This window comes from Oncorhynchus mykiss, chromosome 10 (assembly GCF_057628025.1).
Source record: "Oncorhynchus mykiss isolate SJ-2025 chromosome 10, ASM5762802v1, whole genome shotgun sequence".
NCBI classification, from domain to species: Eukaryota; Metazoa; Chordata; class Actinopteri; order Salmoniformes; family Salmonidae; genus Oncorhynchus; species Oncorhynchus mykiss.
In genome coordinates this window covers 73,355,908-73,375,000 of record NC_143031.1, presented here as the reverse complement: position 1 = coordinate 73,375,000, position 19,093 = coordinate 73,355,908, and the positions used below count along the sequence as shown (strand labels likewise).

General features: G+C 45.4%; 1 protein-coding gene across 1 annotated transcript in view; it reads left to right on the top strand.

The window, feature by feature from the left end:
• Nucleotides 1–19,093, top strand: part of LOC110534569 (zeta-sarcoglycan) — a 323,045-nt gene that overhangs the window by 275,057 nt on the left and 28,895 nt on the right. The window contains exon 6 of the mRNA XM_090187849.1: nucleotides 3,738–3,810. Coding sequence (XP_090043975.1) covers nucleotides 3,738–3,810 — 73 coding nt within the window. The remainder of the gene's footprint in view (nucleotides 1–3,737; nucleotides 3,811–19,093) is intronic.

The following is a 19,093-nucleotide window of genomic DNA, read 5'->3' as shown; positions in this document are numbered from 1 at the left end:
TTAGACTATATTTTACTACAATGTCTGTAAATCATTATTGATAACGGAAAGAAGTGCAGGGCGCTCAACCAACCAACCATTACCCATGTATTTGTCTCTGCCAGCAAATCCTCCTCCCAAAGGATAAGCTATATCACGTATGCAGAACGTAGCTCAAGAGAAAGAGAAGTCTCCTCTCTCATCAGTCCTGCTGCTTCAGGTTCAGTAGCCATACGCGTGAGATCAGGTACGCGTGTGGTCTCTATTAAATAGAGGAGGCTATAGTCTGTACATGGGCGGAGAAGCACGTGGCACGTTATCCTTCCAAGGAAATTTACTTCCTAAATAGGATTAGGCTATGGGTTACTAAATTTGGTTAGAAATATATATTGATCGCCCATATTTGTCTCGGTCTGAAAATCGTCCCACTCCTAAAAGGTAGGCTATAAAACGTAGCTCAAGAGAAAGTGCAAGTCTCTCAGAATCTGCTCTCTTCAAACTACTTCTAGACTATTTGCTGATGTGGCAGAGCAGTACCGATAGCCTAATATAACGGGCCATGTGAGAATCTCTGATGATTTAACCTATTTCTTAGGATACTTTTGAGCGTTCTGATATTGCCTATAGGGAGCAGAATTGTTGAGTCCATGCCTGGCAAGTGAGCTGTGTCACATACGCCTAAAATAATCTTGCGGGACTGAGGTTGCGTTTGAAGCAGTTGTAGGTACAGTTATATGTTAAATGCGGGTCAGTTGGGTGGATTTACCCAGTCTAAAAGGCTCCATTCACAGGTCAGTGCTCCCATAGCAACCAGATAGATTGTGATGGTGCTAAGGGCCTGTGTGCAGCAATGCACAGCGACTGCTAGTGAGTGGGTTGAGCAGAACTCAGACAGTTGTTGTGTGTGGCCTACATGCAGACATCAGCATTAGATAGAGAGACAGGGACTGAGAGAGAGGGGGACGGAAGAGAAAATTAAGAGAGAGAGGTAGGGAAAAAAGGAAAGAGAGAGAGAGAGAGAGGGAGAAGTAGAGAGAGAGAGAGAGAGAGAGAGAGAGAGAGAGAGAGGGACGGAAGAGAAAATTGAGAGAGAGGTAGGGAAAAAAGGAAAGAGAGAGAGAGAGAGAGAGAGAGAGGGAGAAGTAGAGAGAGAGAGAGAGAGAGAAGGAAAGATTAAGAGAGAAAAAGCACATGCCTATCTCTGTTTGCTTTCCTGGCGCGGTGGTCTCTCCCGGTAAACGAGGCGGCGGGGAGGTCAAGTGGAAGCAGTCGGGGGTCGTGGGCGAACAGACACCCCTCCTCCATCCTCCTCCTTTTCCCCTCTGTAATTGGAAAGATCTGTCCATTACAAAGCCAGGAAAGAAAGAAAGGGGGGGTGAGAGTGAGAGATGGAGGGAGAGAAAGTGGCGGAGGTCTGCAAGGTGATTGATGTTGTCTTTCGTCGCTCACGTCCGGAGAATGGAAGCATGGAGGGAGGGTTGGAGGAAGGAGGGAGGGTTGGAGGAAGGAGGGAGGGTTGGTGGGAGGGATGGAGGGAAGAAACTGATGTTTCTGTATGTGCTCCATGCAAGAACATCACTCATACTATCTCTGTTTAGTGTGGGGAGATATGATGTCATTGCCATGTGTTCTAACATGGGCTACTTAGACTGATGTTATTTTTGGATACATGTTTCTATTCTATTTTCTATTATCATCTGCATTGTTGGGAAAGTTAAGAATTCCACTGTACTGTTTTACACCTGTTGTATCCTGGGCACGTGGCGAATAAAGTTTGAAACCTGACACTTCTAACATACACTGAGTGGACAAAACATTAGGAACAGTATTGATGTCACTTGTTAAATCCACTTCTATCAGTGTAGATGAAGAGGAGGAGACAGGCTTTTAGCCTTGAGACAATTGAGACATGGATTGTCTATGTGTGTAATTCAGAGGGTGAACGGGCAAGACAACATATTGAAGTGCCTTTGAACGGGTTACTGTAGTAGGAGAACTGCAACGCTGCTGGGTTTCTTTATGCTCAACAGTTTCCTGTGTGTATCAATAATGGTCCACCACCTAAATGACATCCAGACAACTTGACACAGCGGTGTGAAGCGTTGGAGTCCATGTGGACTGCTTTTGACACCTTGTAGAGTCCATAACCCCAACGAATTGAGGCTGTTCTGAGGTCTTTAAGGCAACTCAGTATTAAGGTCTTCATATTGTTTTGTCTACTCAGCGTGTACCTTTCCAAATGGACAATTCTCACATCACACATTTGAAACGTGGTGTCAGTATCACACACATGAATATTGTAATATCACAGGACTTCGCATCATCAGTGTCATCTTACACAGGACTGGCTAATCAGGACCTTAGCTGGCTTGAATTACATTATATACAGTACCGGTCAAAAGTTTAGACACACCTACTCATTCAACAGTTTTTCTTTGTTTTTTACACTGTAGAATATCAAATCAAATCAAATGTATTTATATAACCCTTCGTACATCAGCTGATATCTCAAAGTGCTGTACAGAAACCCAGCCTAAAACCCCAAACAGCAAGCAATGCAGGTGTAGAAGCACGGTGGCTAGGAAAAACTCCCTAGAAAGGCCAAAACCTAGGAAGAAACCTAGAGAGGAACCAGGCTATGTGGGGTGGCTGTGCCGGGTGGAGATTATAACAAAACATGGTCAAGATGTTCAAATGTTCAAGGAGTTCCCACATATGCTAAGCACTTGTTGGCTGCTTTTCCTTCAGTCTGCGGTCCGACTCATCCCAAACCATCTCAATTTGGTTGAGGTCAGGTGATTGTGGAGGCCAGGTCATCTGATGTAGCACTCCATCACTCTCCTTCTTGGTAAAATAGCCTTTACACAGCCTGGAGGTGTGTTGGGTCATTGTCCTGTTGAAAAAACAAATGATAGTCCCACTAAGCGCAAACCAAATGGGATGGCGTATCACTGCAGCATGCTGTGGCAGCCATGCTGATTAAGTGTGCCTTGAATTCTAAATAAATCACTGACAGTGTCACAAGCAAAGCACCCCCACACCATCACACCTCCTCCTCCATGCTTCACGGTGGGAACAGCACATGCAGAGGTCATCCATTCATCTACTCTGCGTCACAAAGACACAGCGGTGGGAACCAAAAATCTCAAATTTGGACTCATCAGACCAAGGGACAGATTTCCACCGGTCTAATGTCCATTGCTCGTGCCCACGCAAGTCTCTTCTTATTATTGATGTCTTTTAGTAGTGGTTTCTTAAAGCAACTGTCTGTGTTCTTTTGCCCTATTGTCCTTCTAGTGTACTAATATTGTCCTTCTATGGCTTCTATTGTACTACTAGTGTCATTATATTGTCCTCATACTGTCCTTCTATTGTCCTTATATTGTACAACTATTATCCTTCTATTGTCCCCATACAGTCCTTCTGTTGTCTTTCTATTGTCCTCATATTGTTTTTCTATTGTCTTTCTATTGTCCTCATATTGTTATTCTGTTGTCTTTCTATTGTCTTTCTATTGTCCTCATATTGTTATTCTGTTGTCTTTCTATTGTCCCCATACAGTCCTTCTGTTGTCTTTCTATTGTCTTTCTATTGTCTTTCTATTGTCTTTCTATTGTCTTTCTATTGTCCTCATGTTGTTATTCTATTGTCTTTCTAGTGTCTTTCTATTGTCCTCATATTGTTATTCTATTGTCTTTCTATTGTCTTTCTATTGTCCTCATATTGTTATTCTGTTGTCTTTCTATTGTCTTTCTCAGGGAACGAAGGTGTCGTCTTCGGACATTCAGTGGAGACATCCCACATCAGAGCAGAACCTTTCCAGGATCTCAAGTAAGCATTCTGGAATCACACGCACACACGCATACAAATGGACACACACATGGAGATGGATGGACACACACACACACACACACACACACACACACAGCACACACACTGACTCACTAATTTACTGTTACTTTGAAGATACCCCAAAGTCATTAAAAGAAAGGGCATGTGTGTGTGTTATGTGTGTGTTATGTGTGTGTGTGTGTGTTATGTGTGTGTCCATACCTGTTTATTCCAGTAGTGTTTTGAGAGCCCTTGACTTGACTTTATAAAACCCGTCGGCCTTGGCGGCGTGGTCATCCTGATGTGAGCGTACAGTAGAGACTGTAGTGCAGTGCAGTTATACAGCTCTTTAAGAGGGCGGTCCTGGCCAGGCTGCTCCTCCATACACTCCAGTCATCTACATTAAACCCAGGTAAGGATCAGATGAGATGCTGTATACAGGGTCAGCGAGGGCACACTGCATTGGCCCTCTCAGTCAATGGCTGATAGATAGAATGAACCAGGGTCTGTATTCATAAAGTGTCTCAGCCACAGGAGGTTGGTGGCACCTTAATTGGGGAGGAGGGGCTCGTGGTAATGACCGGAGCAGAACAAGTGAAATGGTATCCAACATATCAAACAGATAGTTTGATGATTCCATTCACTCCGTTCCAGCCATTATTATGATCCGTCCTCCCCTCAACAGCCTCCTCTGGTCTCAGAGTGGAGTTTCTAGGATCAGTTTTGTCTTTCAGATCGTCATGAATAACATTACATGTAGAAGGGGGACCTGATCCTCGATCAGAACCATAATCAGCAATCCCCATTTCCATGTAATCACCTGGATCTAAAATGATCCAGGATCAGATATCTCATTTGATATCTATTTTGTTATTGTATAGAAGGCAGAAGGGATCCTTGAGAAAGGGACAAGTGGAAAGGCATACACAGTGTTTCCCCTACTGTTGTACAGGTGGGCTTTGCCTAAAAAGAGTTTGGTTTCTATTGTTTTCAACTGACAATGTTGATGCCAGTGGGCCTGGATGTTGCCTTGGGGATGTGTCGCCTCACGCCGCCGTCTGGGTACAGACTTCAATAGCAAGTGAACATGTCATTCTCCTCTTAATTCAATACAGCTGTGTACTCTTATTGTGAATCCCTTCAACACAGTTTGATGGCAGAGGTATTTGATCGTTGGTCTCTCATCAGCCAATCAAATCTCACGGATTTATATACCTTTCGCCTCATTGGCCCGACAGCCGCATTGACTGCCGGCCATAACACTTACATCCTTTTTATTGAAGAGTCAAGCAGCTCCGTATCAGTGTCTGTATTGTGCGTCATAACAATAATCCTTTAAAACGATAGCCTAAGGGCCCTACGGGCTAGCTAGCATAGCGGTAAGTACATGAGTGGATTGGCAGAGAGACTGACAGACAGGCTAGCATAGCGCTAGCGTTAGCATACAGCGCAGTATATAAATGTGTGGATTAGCGGAAAGAGAGTGGGTGGGATAAAGATAGTGGGAGGGAGGGAGGGAGGGAGGGAGAGAGAGAGAGAAGGGGAGAGGGAGGGAGGGAGGGAGGGAGGGAGGGAGGGAGGGAGGGAGGGAGGGAGGGAGGGAGGGAGGGAGGGAGGGGGAGAGGGAGGGTGGGTGGGATAAAGATAGTGGGAGAGGGGTGTGTTTTATGTATCATATTGTTATACCTTCTCTGGATGCAGCCCAAATGGCACCCTATTCCCTACATAGTGCACTACTTGCTATAGGGAATAGGATGCCTTTTGGGCCTCTTCCTCTGTCTGTAATATAGGTGTTGGTTGGGAAGTCTCTTTTGAATTTCTCCTGATTTCTCTCCGTCTAAAACCACAATACACCGGGTAGTTGCCACACACACACACACACACACACGAGCGTGCGGACACACACAGACGCGCGTGCGCACACACATTTGAACACAGCACACGCTGTTCTCCTCACCAAGCATGGACATAATGAAACAGACCCCCATTTCACAGGAGCTCTCTCTCTCGGTCTTACTCTCACTCTCTCACTCTCTCTCTGACACACACACACACACACACATGCGCACTCACACAGAATGCATGACACATATGAATAATTTCAGAGTGGCACTCTCATCTCATCCCTTACCTCTGAGTGAACTGAAATGTGAGGCATTTTTGACTGACCGGCCGTGGCCTTTCTCTCCGCTCTGCGTCGGGGGTTAATTCAGTATTACACGCTTTACATATTTCACTCCCTCGTCTCTCACTCATTACTTGTTCGGCAGAATGGAAACATAGAAATGAATCAAGTTCATATCCCCACCTTTTTATAGTTGTTTAATATAAGTGTGTTCATTAGGACTTCTACTTAACAGGCGATGGAGGTGAATCGCTGCTAATTATCTGGACCAGGGCTTCTTCCTCTGTTTTTAGATTTGGTATCACATTTTTACTTTTCTTTTTTTGATCAAATACGCTTTTTGGCCGAGGTCGTTTGCCCCCCTCCCCCCCTTCTTTCGTTCTCTACCCCCTTTCTCTATAAAAGTCCCCCGATTTTGCAGTTAAAGTAAATGAAACGTGTAATGACTTGATGGAGTCTATTTGAGGCTAATGATGTATGTTATGGTGTAACCCTCTAAAATACAAATGAACATAGAATACATCCCAAATGGCACCCTACTCCCTATTAATTGCACTACTTTTGACCAGAGTCCTATGAGCTCTAGAGTCCTGGTAATGCACCAAGGGGAATGGTGTGTCATTTGGGAAGCAGACAAGCCTACGCAGCAGGATAGACACGCCAATAGTTATAGAGACTCTTTTAGAAGTTTGGACACAGTTTGCTTGACGGGGACCCCAGGAAAACAGGGATAAAGTCCTTTCGATTAACCCCGGACCCTGTTCCTAGAATGCCCTGTTGAAACTTTTGCATATTGGTCCCACCTAACCCCAAATTCTTTCTCCTACATCACATATTAACTACTAAAAAGTAGTGTAAGTGTGGTTTGTGTCTATTGTCCTCTGTGGTTTGTGTCTATTGTCCTCTGTGGTTTGTGTCTTTTGTCCTCTGTGGTTTGTGTCTATTTGTCCTCTGTGGTTTGTCTATTGTCCTCTGTTGTTTGTGTCTATTGTCCTCTGTTGTTTGTGTCTATTGTCCTCTGTGGTTTGTGTCTATTGTCCTCTGTGGTTTGTCTATTGTCCTCTGTGGTTTGTGTCTATTGTCCTCTGTGGTTTGTGTCTATTGTCCTCTGTGGTTTGTGAAAAGAAGAGAGAGAGCGAGAAAGTAGAGATCAACGGTAAAAGAAGCGAGAGAGAGAGTAGCGACAGAAGGTAAAAGAAGGGAGAGAGAGAGACCATAGAGAGACAGACGTCAAAGAAGAGAGAGAGAGAGAAAGACAGTAGCGACAGAAGGGAAAAGAAGAGAGAGAGAAAGACAGTAGCGACAGAAGGTAAAAGAAGGGAGAGAGAGAGACCGTAGAGAGACAGACGTCAAAGAAGAGAGAGAGAAAGACAGTAGCGACAGAAGGTAAAAGAAGGGAGAGAGAGAGAGCATAGAGAGACAGACGTCAAAGAAGAGAGAGAGAGAGAGACCGTAGAGACAGACGTCAAAGAAGAGAGAGATAGAAAGACAGTAGAGACAGACGTCAAAGAAGAGAGAGATAGAAAGACAGTAGAGACAGAAGGTAAACGAAGGGAGAGAGAGAGAGAGAGACAGAAGGTAAAAGAAGAGAGAGAGAGACCGTAGAGAGACAGGCGGTAAAAGTAGGGAGAGAGAGAGAGACAGAAGGTAAAATAAGAGAGAGAGACCGTAGAGAGACAGGCGCTAAAAGAAGGGAGAGAGAGAGAGACAGAAGGTAAAAGAAGAGAGCGAGAGAGACAGAAGGTAAAAGAAGAGAGAGAGAGAGACAGAAGGTAAAAGAAGAGAGAGAGAGACAGAAGGTAAAAGAAGAGAGAGAGAGACAGAAGGTAAAAGAAGAGAGAGAGAGAGACAGAAGGTAAAAGACGAGAGAGAGACCGTAGAGAGACAGCGGTAAAAGAAGGGAGAGAGAGAGAGACAAAAGGTAAAAGAAGAGAGCGAGAGAGACAGAAGGTAAAAAAAGAGAGAGAGACCGTAGAGAGACAGACGGTAAAAGTAGGGAGAGAGAGAGAGAGAGACCGTAGAGAGACAGACGGTAAAAGTAGGGATAGAGAGAGAGACAGAAGGTAAAATAAGAGAGAGAGAGAGACCGTAGAGACAGAAGGTGAAAGAAGAGAGAGACAGAAGGTGAAAGAAGAGAGAGAGAGAGAGAGACAGAAGGTGGAAGAGAGAGAGAGAGAGACAGAAGGTGAAAGAAGAGAGAGAGAGAGATCGTAGAGACAGAATGTGAAAGAAGAGAGAGAGAGAGACCGTAGAGACAGAAGGTGAAAGAAGAGAGAGAGAGAGAGACCGTAGAGACAGAAGGTGAAAGAAGAGAGAGAGAGAGACCGTAGAGACAGAAGGTGAAAGAAGAGAGAGAGAGAGAGACCGTAGAGACAGAAGGTGAAAGAAGAGAGCGACAGTAGAGAGACAGACGGTAAAAGAAGGGAGAGAGAGAGACAGGCGGTAAAAGAAGGGAGAGAGAGAGAGACAGGCGGTAAAAGAAGGGAGAGAGACTGTAGAGAGACAGGCGGTAAAAGAAGAAAGCGAGAGAGACAGGCGGTAAAAGAAGAGAGAGAGACCGTAGAGAGACAGACGGTAAAAGTAGGGAGAGAGAGAAAGGGAGAGAGACAGAAGGTAAAATAAGAGAGAGAGAGACAGAAGATAAAAGAAGAGAGAGAGAGAGAGACCGTAGAGACAGACGGTAAAAGAAGAGAGAGACAGTAGAGAGACAGAAGGTGAAAGAAGAGAGAGAGAGAGAGACCGTAGAGACATATGGTAAAATAAGAGAGAGACAGTAGAGAGACAGAAGGTGAAAGAAGAGAGAGAGAGTAGAGAGACAGGAGTTTGATTAAAGAGAACAAAATCTCAAACAAGAGTCAGAAGACAGAGAGTGCATGTCATCAGCAATCAGCTAATTCCACTAGCTAACACTGGCTCCATAATCAGATGCGCATTGATCAAGCTGTTGGACGTCGACACAGCCTACGTCCCAAATGACACCTTTTTCCCTACATAGTGCACTACTTTTGTCGTAGTGGGCCCTATTCAAAAGTTGTGCACTATATAAGGAATAGGGTCCATTTGGGATGAAGCCATAGAGTTCACAGAGGTCCAGACTCAATTAAAGCCTCATCCAAAGAACTACAGAGAAACAGGTCCAGTCGATATCCTGCTCTTCCCTCTCTGTACCCCCTTACAACTCTACCACCCTACCCCCGGTCAAAGGGACTCCAACCCCACTCACAGTCAAGGGCTTTGGGAGAGATCTTCCCCACATATCCACCTTCCCTCCAAAGCCACAGTGCAGTACAGTGATGCTCATGAGGTAAAGATTTAAGTTGGCTCTTTGGGAAAGTTTCTCTGAAGTGAACATGGCTCTTTGGGAAAGTTTCTCTGAAGTGAACGTGGCTCTTTGGGAAAGTTTCTCTGAAGTGAACATGGCTCTTTGGGAAAGTTTCTCTGAAGTGAACATGGCTCTTTAGGAAAGTTTCTCTGAAGTGAACGTGGCTCTTTGGGAAAGTTTCTCTGAAGTGAACATGGCTTTTTAGGAAAGTTTCTCTGAAGTGAACATGGCTCTTTGGGAAAGTTTCTCTGAAGTGAACGTGGCTCTTTGGGAAAGTTTCTCTGAAGTGAATGTGGCTCTTTGGGAAAGTTTCTCTGAAGTGAACTTGTCTCTTTAGGAAAGTTTCTCTGAAGTGAACGTGGCTCTTTGGGAAAGTTTCTCTGAAGTGAACGTGGCTCTTTAGGAAAGTTTCTCTGAAGTGAACTTGTCTCTTTAGGAAAGTTTTTCGCAAGTTTGACTGAAAGTAAGGAAAAGTTTCATGGAGGTTTGGCTCGAAACGGAAGTTGGTTCTGTGGGAAGCTTGACAATTCGCTTCACTCTTGTGGCCCATTTTAATAATAATGTCCATCGGATCAGGTGGGTTGGAAGTTAATGAAAATCCTTGGCTAAGGTCAACGCAGCCGGTACTGTATTTCTTTAGTATGTGGGCTATGTACAGGAACAACCATCTGGGTCTTTTATGACAAAAACCAAAGCGCCTTTTATTCATTATCAGGCCATTGAGCAACAAGGACGTTCTCTAACATTCTCTTCCGTCAACCATTAATTAGTTACACTGAAAGAGGCATTACAGGCATAGGAAAAGGCCTGAACAGAGTTAGGTTATGTAAATAATTTGGTGTGTATGCGTGTACCAGCCTCTGTATATAGCCGTGTCATTGTGAACCCAGAGGTTATGATGCTCTGTGGCCTGGTTGCTGACATGTTAGTTTTACAGCAGGCTGGACACCCAGGTCTCTTATAGCAGATGGAGAGCTTTCCACCCCACTTTCGCTGCTTCCTCGGCGAGTAGTGTGACTTCTCAGCCTGGCTGCCTTCACTGCCGGGCATTGCCCTAGTATGGGTGATATTGTTTCCAACCTTCTGCATACGGCTTCCACTTTGTTCCGCCCGCGAGCCAATGTCTCCCTTGTAGGATATACGTTTGCCCTCAGTTTAAGCGCAGCTACATAGTGTCGCTGTTTAAATCGCACCGCTGCTGGATCTGCGAGCCAGCTGTAGGTCTGCTGGATCTGCGTGCCAGCTGTAGGTCTGCTGGATCTGCGAGCCAGCTGTAGGTCTGCTGGATCTGCGAGCCAGCTGTAGGTCTGCGGGATCTGCGAGCCAGCTGTAGGTCTGCTGGATCTGCGAGCCAGCTGTAGGTCTGCTGGATCTGCGAGCCAGCTGTAGGTCTGCTGGATCTGCGAGCCAGCTGTAGGTCTGCTGGATCTGCGAGCCAGCTGTAGCTGATCTTGTCTTGGTGGAACCTGCCAGTTCCATTTCCTTGGCTTGGCAGCGCCTCCCAATCCTCCAATCCTTTCGACCTCCAGTTAGAGGGGTTGTTGCACAGCTGCTTGTGCTTTTTTGTCTCCACCTCTGCTCCCTTTGTGCTTGAGCCATCTTCCCCGACTGGCATCATAGCATCTAGGCTTTCTCCCAGGTTCGGAGTTTGCTCCGGGACTCCCACTGCCCGTATCCACAGTTTAGAAAATTCCTCCTGTGGCGTTGTGTATCCCGTTACCGCCCTCGTCAGTGGGTCTGACGACACTGCCCATATCCACAGTTTAGAAAATTCCTCCCGTGGCATTGTGTATCCCGTTACCGCCCTCGTCAGTGGGTCTGATGACACTGCCCATATCCACAGTTTAGAAAATCCCCTCCGTGGCATTGTGTATCCCGTTACCGCCCTCGTCAGTGGCTCTGATGACACTGCCAGGTTAAATAACCTTCAGGCCTGGACTGCTGGTATGATTTTTGCCAACTTCACAATGCCTAAGCTGCCGTGTTTGCTCCTGCATAGATCAGGCCGTCACAGGTTGACAGAGGTAGGTGCAGACACTTTCTCACTGCTGTTTTAACTATCCCATCTAGGGTAGTTAGTTCGACTGCCCCGATGTCCCCGCGGTTTACCGTATATATCACTCGGGGGACTGCATATGCGTTTAGTACGCTTACTCTTTGGCTGGGTTGTAGTGGCGCTTGATTGATTCCGCTGACCCACTCAAGGATTTGTCCTCTCAAATCCGGCTTTGAAATCCCCAGCCAGGGGTTCACTTTCATGCCCAGATATTTTTCTGATTTATCTGGGTCAATCCGGTGTAGCTTTTCCCCTTCGATTGTCCATGCCTGACAGTTATTGACTGTGAATGCTCCTCCCCCGCGTCTCACCATGACCCCATGGCACTTTTTTGGCTGCACGTGCAGGCCAGAAAGTTGACAGAAATGTTCCAATATTTGGATGTTATGTTGCATGCCTGCCCCAAATAGCTGCTCATAAGCACCAAGTCATCAGCGAATGCTAGTGTAGTCACCTTACTCCCCCAAACCTGTAGCCTTCTCCCATGCGCTCGAGCTTGTGAATCATAGGGTCCACCGCAATGTTGAAGAGGAGGGGCGACATTGGGTCTCCCTGTTTCACTCCCACTTTCACTCCCACATTTCGATTGGTGGTGAGGTTCCTTCCTTCACCTTTATTCTCGTGCGCACCTCCTCGTAGGAGTCCTTGATTAGTCTGATTATATGGCTATCCAGTCCCCTCTCCTTCAGGACACAGATTAAGTGTTCATGTGCCACTGAGTCAAATGCCTTGGCAAAGTCTGTGAATACCACTGCTAGAGCCCTTCTCTCTTTCTTGCTCTGATGTAATACTCCATTTAGGACCATCAGGTTCTCCGGACACCCAGGGGTGGCAATAAAACCCCTTTGCCTGGGGTTGATCGGACACGCCTTTGTCCCCTATAGTTGTATTTGTGGCCAAAGCATACATTAGAAGAAAAACTCCCACTTAAAAAAAAAACTTTAAAAAATCTCAGCTGGCCAATCAGCTGTTTACTTGTCATGGATATTTTTAATGACCTGTATACGTCCACACCATTCTGTTGTTGGGGTACGCCCACACAATTCAAACATAGAAAAGCTGCTTTTTAACATACTTAACTTTTGGGAAGGAAAACTATTTAACTCATATTGTAATTATAAGTCATATTTCATGGATATCTGGAAACACTGGACAGTTACTTTAAGGTGTTGATGTGGAGAGAGGAAACTGATCCCAGATCTGTATCTGCGGCCAACTTCCACCTAGTGCTAGCTCATCAGAGGGCCTTCTTCCTGTACAGGAACCACTCTTCTGGAAAGGGGAATTTATAGACAGAGTGGGAGATTTTAGCTGAGTGAAGCAGACTGTCTGTGTTCTAAAACGGTCCGTTTGTATGTGTCCGGTCCAGCCCAGATAAATGGGTTTACAGTACAGTGTGTAGCCAGCTGGGAGTTTCCCAGTCTCCTCAAGCATGTGTTGGAACAAGCTGCAGCTAATTCATTTGATGTTTGGTTATACACTTCTTCAGGGGGCAATTGGAAATAAGTGAAATTTAAACAGTACATTTGCATGTGTGTGTGTGTGTGTACACGTGTTTGTAGTTAATCTGTGTGTGTATCTGTGTATCAGTTTCTGTTTTCTTTCGTCTCAAACCGAAACACCCTCTGGCCATTTCTCCATTTCTCTGTCTTACTCAAACTGAAAAAAAAATTTGCGGGCCCCAAAAACCTGATATTATCAAACTATCTCACCGACGAAACACGCCTTCTGTTCTCTAAGCGGCCACAACAGCTGCCGACACCCTCCAGACGTAACCGCGGCAACGGGCGTAGACGGTTTGGAGGCCCGCGAGGCCCCGGGCATATTGATGTCCGTCTGCCTTCCTGGTAAAAAAAATCTAAATGATACTTATTGAGCCATCAGTAGCCTTCCAGTAGAGATGTAGTGACTGAGAGAAGCTCCGGCTTAGTCTAATCACCTGTCCTCTTCTTTTACTTCCAACCAAAACATCATTATCGTCTTCAACCATTTTTCTTTTTTTAACACTCTGAAAACCAGCTGGGACTTTCAGGGGCTTTTGTTAGATTTACTGGCAACACCTGGATCTGCCAGTCGGATCTAAATGGATTGGCCACCTTCCAATTCTGATCTTTTTTCACTAATTGGTATTTTGACCAATCAGATCAGCTCCTTTGCTCATAACTGTGCAAAAGGTCAGAATTGGGCTGCCTGTGTAAATGCAGCCATCGTCACACAATAAAATATTGTTGTTCTGTAAAATGAGCTTTTGTATACAGAGAGTAAATCCTTACTAAAAAGGATATATATATCACAGGCCTCAAATCAAATCACATTTTATTGGTCACATACACATGGTTAGCAGATGTTCATGTGAGTGTAATGAAAGGCGTGTGCTTCTAGTTCTGACAATGCAGTAGTATCTAAAAGAAATCCAACAATTCCACAACAACTACCTAATACACACAAATGTAAAGGGATGGAATAAGAATATGTACATATATGAATATATATATAAATATATGAATGAGCAGTATATACAAATACATATGAGATGAGTAATGTAAGATATGTAAACATTATTAAAGTGGCATTATTTAAAGTGACTGGTGATCCATTTATTAAAGTGGCCATTGATTTGAGTCTGTATGTAGGCAGCAGCCTCTGTGTAAGTGATGGCTGTTTAACAGTCTGATGGCCTTGAGATAGAAGCTGTTTTTCAGTCTCGGTCCCAGCTTCGATGCACCTGTACTGACCTCGCCTTCTGGATGGTAGCGGGGTGAACAGGCAGTCGTTCGGGTGGTTGTTGTCCTTGATGATCTTTTTGGCCTTCCTGTGACGTCTGGTGCTGTAGATGTCCTGGAGGGCAGGTAGTTTGCCCCCGGTGATGCGTTGTGCAGACCTCACTACCCTCAGGCGAACCTTACGTTTGAGGGCGGTACAGTTGCTGTACCAGGCGGTGAAAAAGCCTGACAGGGTGCTCTCAATTGTGCATTTGTAAAAGTTTGTGAGGGTTTTAGGTGACAAGCCAAATTTCTTCAGCCTCCTGAGGTTGAAGAGGAGCTCCTTCACCACACTGTCTGCATGGGTGGACCATTTCTGTTTGTCGGTGATGTGTACGCAGAAGAACTTAAAACTTTCCACTACTGTCCCGTCGATGTGGATGGGGGGATGCTCCCTCTTAAGTTCACGGTCGGCTCCTTTGTTTTGTTGACGTTGAGTGAGAGGTTGTTTTCCTGACACCACACTCCGAGGGCCCTCACCTCCTCCCTGTAGGCTGTCTCATCGTTGTTGGTAATCAAACGGCTGCAAACGTTTGCGAACTTGATGATTTGAGTTGGAGGCGTGCATGGCCATGCAGTCATGGGCGAATAGGGAGTACAGGAGGAGGCTGAGCAGGCACCCATGTGGGGCCCCAGTGTTGAGGATCAGCGAAGTGGAGATTTTGTTTCCTACCTTCACCACCTGGGGACGGCCCTTCAGAAAGTCCAGGACCCAATTGCACAGGGCAGGGTTGAGACCAAGGGCCTCCAGCTTAATGATGATCTTGGAGGGCACTATGGTGTTGAATGCTGATCTGTAGTCAATGAACAGCATTCTTACATAGATATTCCTCTTGTCCAGATGGGATAGGGCAGTGTGCAGTAGTGTTCATGGTGTTAGTAACTTCGGGCCCTAGTTATTGACTCAAATCCTAACTGGAGTTTCACAGGCATACACTGGCAAATCTCCAATTGCTACAGATCTCAAGTTTTGAGCAGACTCCTAACTGAATGTCTGAGTTCTTCCTACCCTCGTTTTAATGCCATGCTATTGATAACTTTAGAACGTGAAACAACCACTTCAGATTGGAGGGGATACCAATCCAGTCTCACATAGCAGAAAATCCACCCTAGAATATCCACCCTAGATTATCCTTACTATCCTAAACCTACTGGCCCCAGTTATAATGCTTCAGAGTGGTTTTAATACCTCCTGTTAACCCACCAACCACTTCAGCTGGAAATGTGTCTATGAATCCGGAAGTGAATTTATGATCCTCTCCTTTCCTATCCTCTCCTTTCCTCCTTTCCTCTCCTATCCTCTCCTTTCCTCATTTCCTCTCCTTTCCTCTCCTCTCGCAGAATATCCACCCTATCCATCGTCTCCTATAGCGTATAGACTCACTCCAGTGGTGGGCTGCATGGGCCAGATTGACTGAGCGCCCCAGAAGCCTGAACAATTGATTTCTTGTGAAGCCTGCACTGATTTAGCTAGCGGCCTTTCTGGCGTTATGTGTCGTTTCACTTCAACCTGGGACTGAGCCTGGGACTGGGACTGAGCCTGGGACTGAGCCTGGGACTGCAGGTGTTACTGCCACTGGGAGGAGGCGAGAGGCCTTGTGCTGTCTTCACAAATACCTTACATCTGACCCAGCATTTTATTTTTTGTGCTGAGTGAGAGAATGTTTCCCCTCCACCACGTGAGACCAGGGAAAGAGGCAATGACACTGTATGTGGAACAATATGTCACATTGTTACGGCTCCCTCATCATCTCTCTCTCTGTTTCTCTGTCTCTCTCACACATCTAGCACAGATAGAATAATGTGAGGAGCTAGCTCGTATTACCCATTTTATCTCTCTCTTTCGCTCTCTTTCTCCCTCCCCCATGTCTCTCTCTCTGTTGAAATGTCACATCACCTCAAAAGCGCCTGACGTTTCAGTCCCTCTCCAAGAAAAGTGATCCTCTCCTTTCCTCCTATCCTCTCCTTTCCTCCTTTCCTCTCCTATCCTCTCCTTTCCTCATTTCCTCTCCTTTCCTCTCCTTTCCTCTTTTCCTCTCCTTTCCTATTTTCCTCTCCTTTCCTATTTTCCTCTCCTTTCCTCCTTTCCTCTCTTTTCCTACTGTCCTCATTTTCTCCCTCTCTTTTATCTTGTCTTTAAGGGAAGTGTTTTCATCAATACTTTTAGACTACCTGACAGGCATTTCAGGCAGACGAACAATGGTGTTTCTTCTCCTAGCAGGAGGCAGTATGAGTCAGCATATGGTCGCTCAGAGGGGTGGCATGCAGTAGTACAACAGATTCCATCAAGCTTGGATGAAATGGGAGATAAAATATAGATAAAATATAGATTATATAGATTATTTCTCGATTCATTTTTCTTTTACCCAATTCAAAAAGACTTGTATTTCCAGCTCATTAAATATGATGCATATGTTTCTCCTGACCACATGACTGACTGGATGTAATGGCTGTGCAGACTTTTGTTCAGGCCCTGCCCTAAAACACTAATTATGGTTCAGGCTGTTTGTGATTTGACTATTTGGATCAGGTTTGTTAATGCTGGGCAGGAACAAAAGCCTGTACACCTAGTAGCTGCACACCCCTGGTCTAATGTGGTCCAGTTTACCGGACACTGATTAAACCTATTCCTGAACTAAAAAGGAATAGAGAATCTCTAGGTTCAGAGAACCTGCCCTAAAAGCCTAGCTGGTCTCTGTTGAACGAGGTGTAGGGATGAAATAGTCTGCTAACTTCCCCAAAATTCTAAAGTTTTCCAGAAATCTTCCACAGAGATTTCTGGAAAACCTGGGAATTTTGGGAAAGTTACCGCAATTTTCCAACCCTAAAGGTGTCTAAGTCTGGCTGCTCACATATCAGCTTGTTGTTCTGACTCTCACCCTACTAGTTCCACTTCAATACATCTGTTTGTTTTCACCCCGGGACATGTTAGCCTCTCACAGCGGTCTGTGGTAGGCCACTTTTACTGGCACTCCGCTTTGAGCCACTCACACTCTCAGCAGGGAGCCCCAGTGCACCATGGGAAGTTAAAGAGCTGTTTGTGCCTTGTTCTGATTGTGTTGCTAGCCATGTAAGAGCTGCTGTTCTCAGAGCGTAGCCTGGCGTTTCAGTTGCTGGTTTGTACTGGATTTGATTGGTACGGTGTCCATATTAGGACATAGTATGAGATGTATGGGGTCCATATTAGGACAGCCAGATGAGGATGTTTTATGTAAATGTGACAAGAGACTGACTGGAAGCTTTTGTGTAATAAAATAGTATTTAACTACTGCTTTGAGGGTGTGTATACACTATTTATACACGAGTATGTAGACAACCCTTTCAAAGTAGCGGATTTGGCTATTTCAGCCAAGTCTGTTGCTGAAAGGTATATAAAGTTCAGTCCACAGCCATGCAATCTCCATAGACAAACATTGGCAGTAGAATGGCCTTACTGAAGAGCTCAGTGATTACTACTTTGAGGGTGTATATGTGTTGTCTCTCTCTCTCTCTGTTCTTCTCTCTTTCTCTTTCCTCATACACGCAAAAAAGTTCTGACACACATCCGTCGGGTACGTCAGCGACCCGGGCAGAAACAAAGGACGGACCCCAGTCTTTTCACTATTGATTTAATTATCACCGATGGGATGCATGGAGCCATGAAATTACATTTTCATTACATTAAAATCCCAAAATTCCCAGGGTCTCACTGCCATTTGCAATTTCCCGGGCTGCATTTCACAGCCGCAGACGGGCAGGACGCAAATGTCTTTTTTTTTCTTTGTCATATTTCGACCCAACCTAAAGATTTGTCAGGGAATCTACTGTAGTTAGTAGTAGGTTGTACTGGATGGATCATGGTTAGAAACAGGATCACGGTGCATTAGTTTGTAAATGTGAAGACGGAGAAGCCTTGAAACACCTTCAGGTGACCTCGCTGCTGCTCTTGCCTTGCGGGCTCACACATACAGAGTCTCACACATACAGAGTCTCACGCATACAGAGTCTCACGCATACAGAGTCTCACGCATACAGAGTCTCACACATACAGAGTCTCACACATACAGAGTCTCACGCATACAGAGTCTCACACATACAGAGTCACACACATACAGAGTCTCACACATACAGAGTCTCACACATACAGAGTCTCACACATACAGAGTCTCACGCATACAGAGTCTCACGCATACAGAGTCTCACGCATACAGAGTCTCACGCATACAGAGTCTCACGCATACAGAGTCTCACACATACAGAGTCTCACGCATACAGAGTCTCACGCATACAGAGTCTCACACATACAGAGTCTCACACATACAGAGTCTCACACATACAGAGTCTCACGCATACAGAGTCTCACGCATACAGAGTCTCACGCATACATAGTCTCACGCATACAGAGCCTCACGCATACAGAGTCTCACGCATACAGAGTCTCACGCATACAGAGTCTCACGCATACAGAGTCTCACGCATACAGAGTCTCACGCATACAGAGTCTCACGCATACAGAGTCTCACGCATACAGAGTCTCACGCATACAGAGTCTCACACATACAGAGTCTCACACATACAGAGTCTCACACATACAGAGTCTCACACATACAGAGTCTCACACATACAGAGTCTCACACATACAGAGTCTCACACATACAGAGTCTCACACATACAGTCTCACATATACAGAGTCTCACACATACAGAGTCACACACATACATAGTCTCACACATACAGAGTCTCACGCATACAGAGTCTCACGCATACAGAGTCTCACACATACAGAGTCTCACACATGCAGAGTCTCACACATACCGAGTCTCACACATGCAGAGTCTCACACATGCAGAGTCTCACACATACAGAGTCTCACACATACAGAGTCTCACACATACAGAGTCTCACACATACAGAGTCTCACACATACAGAGTCTCACACATGCAGAGTCTCACACATACCGAGTCTCACACATGCAGAGTCTCACACATGCAGAGTCTCACACATACAGAGTCTCACACATACAGAGTCTCACACATAC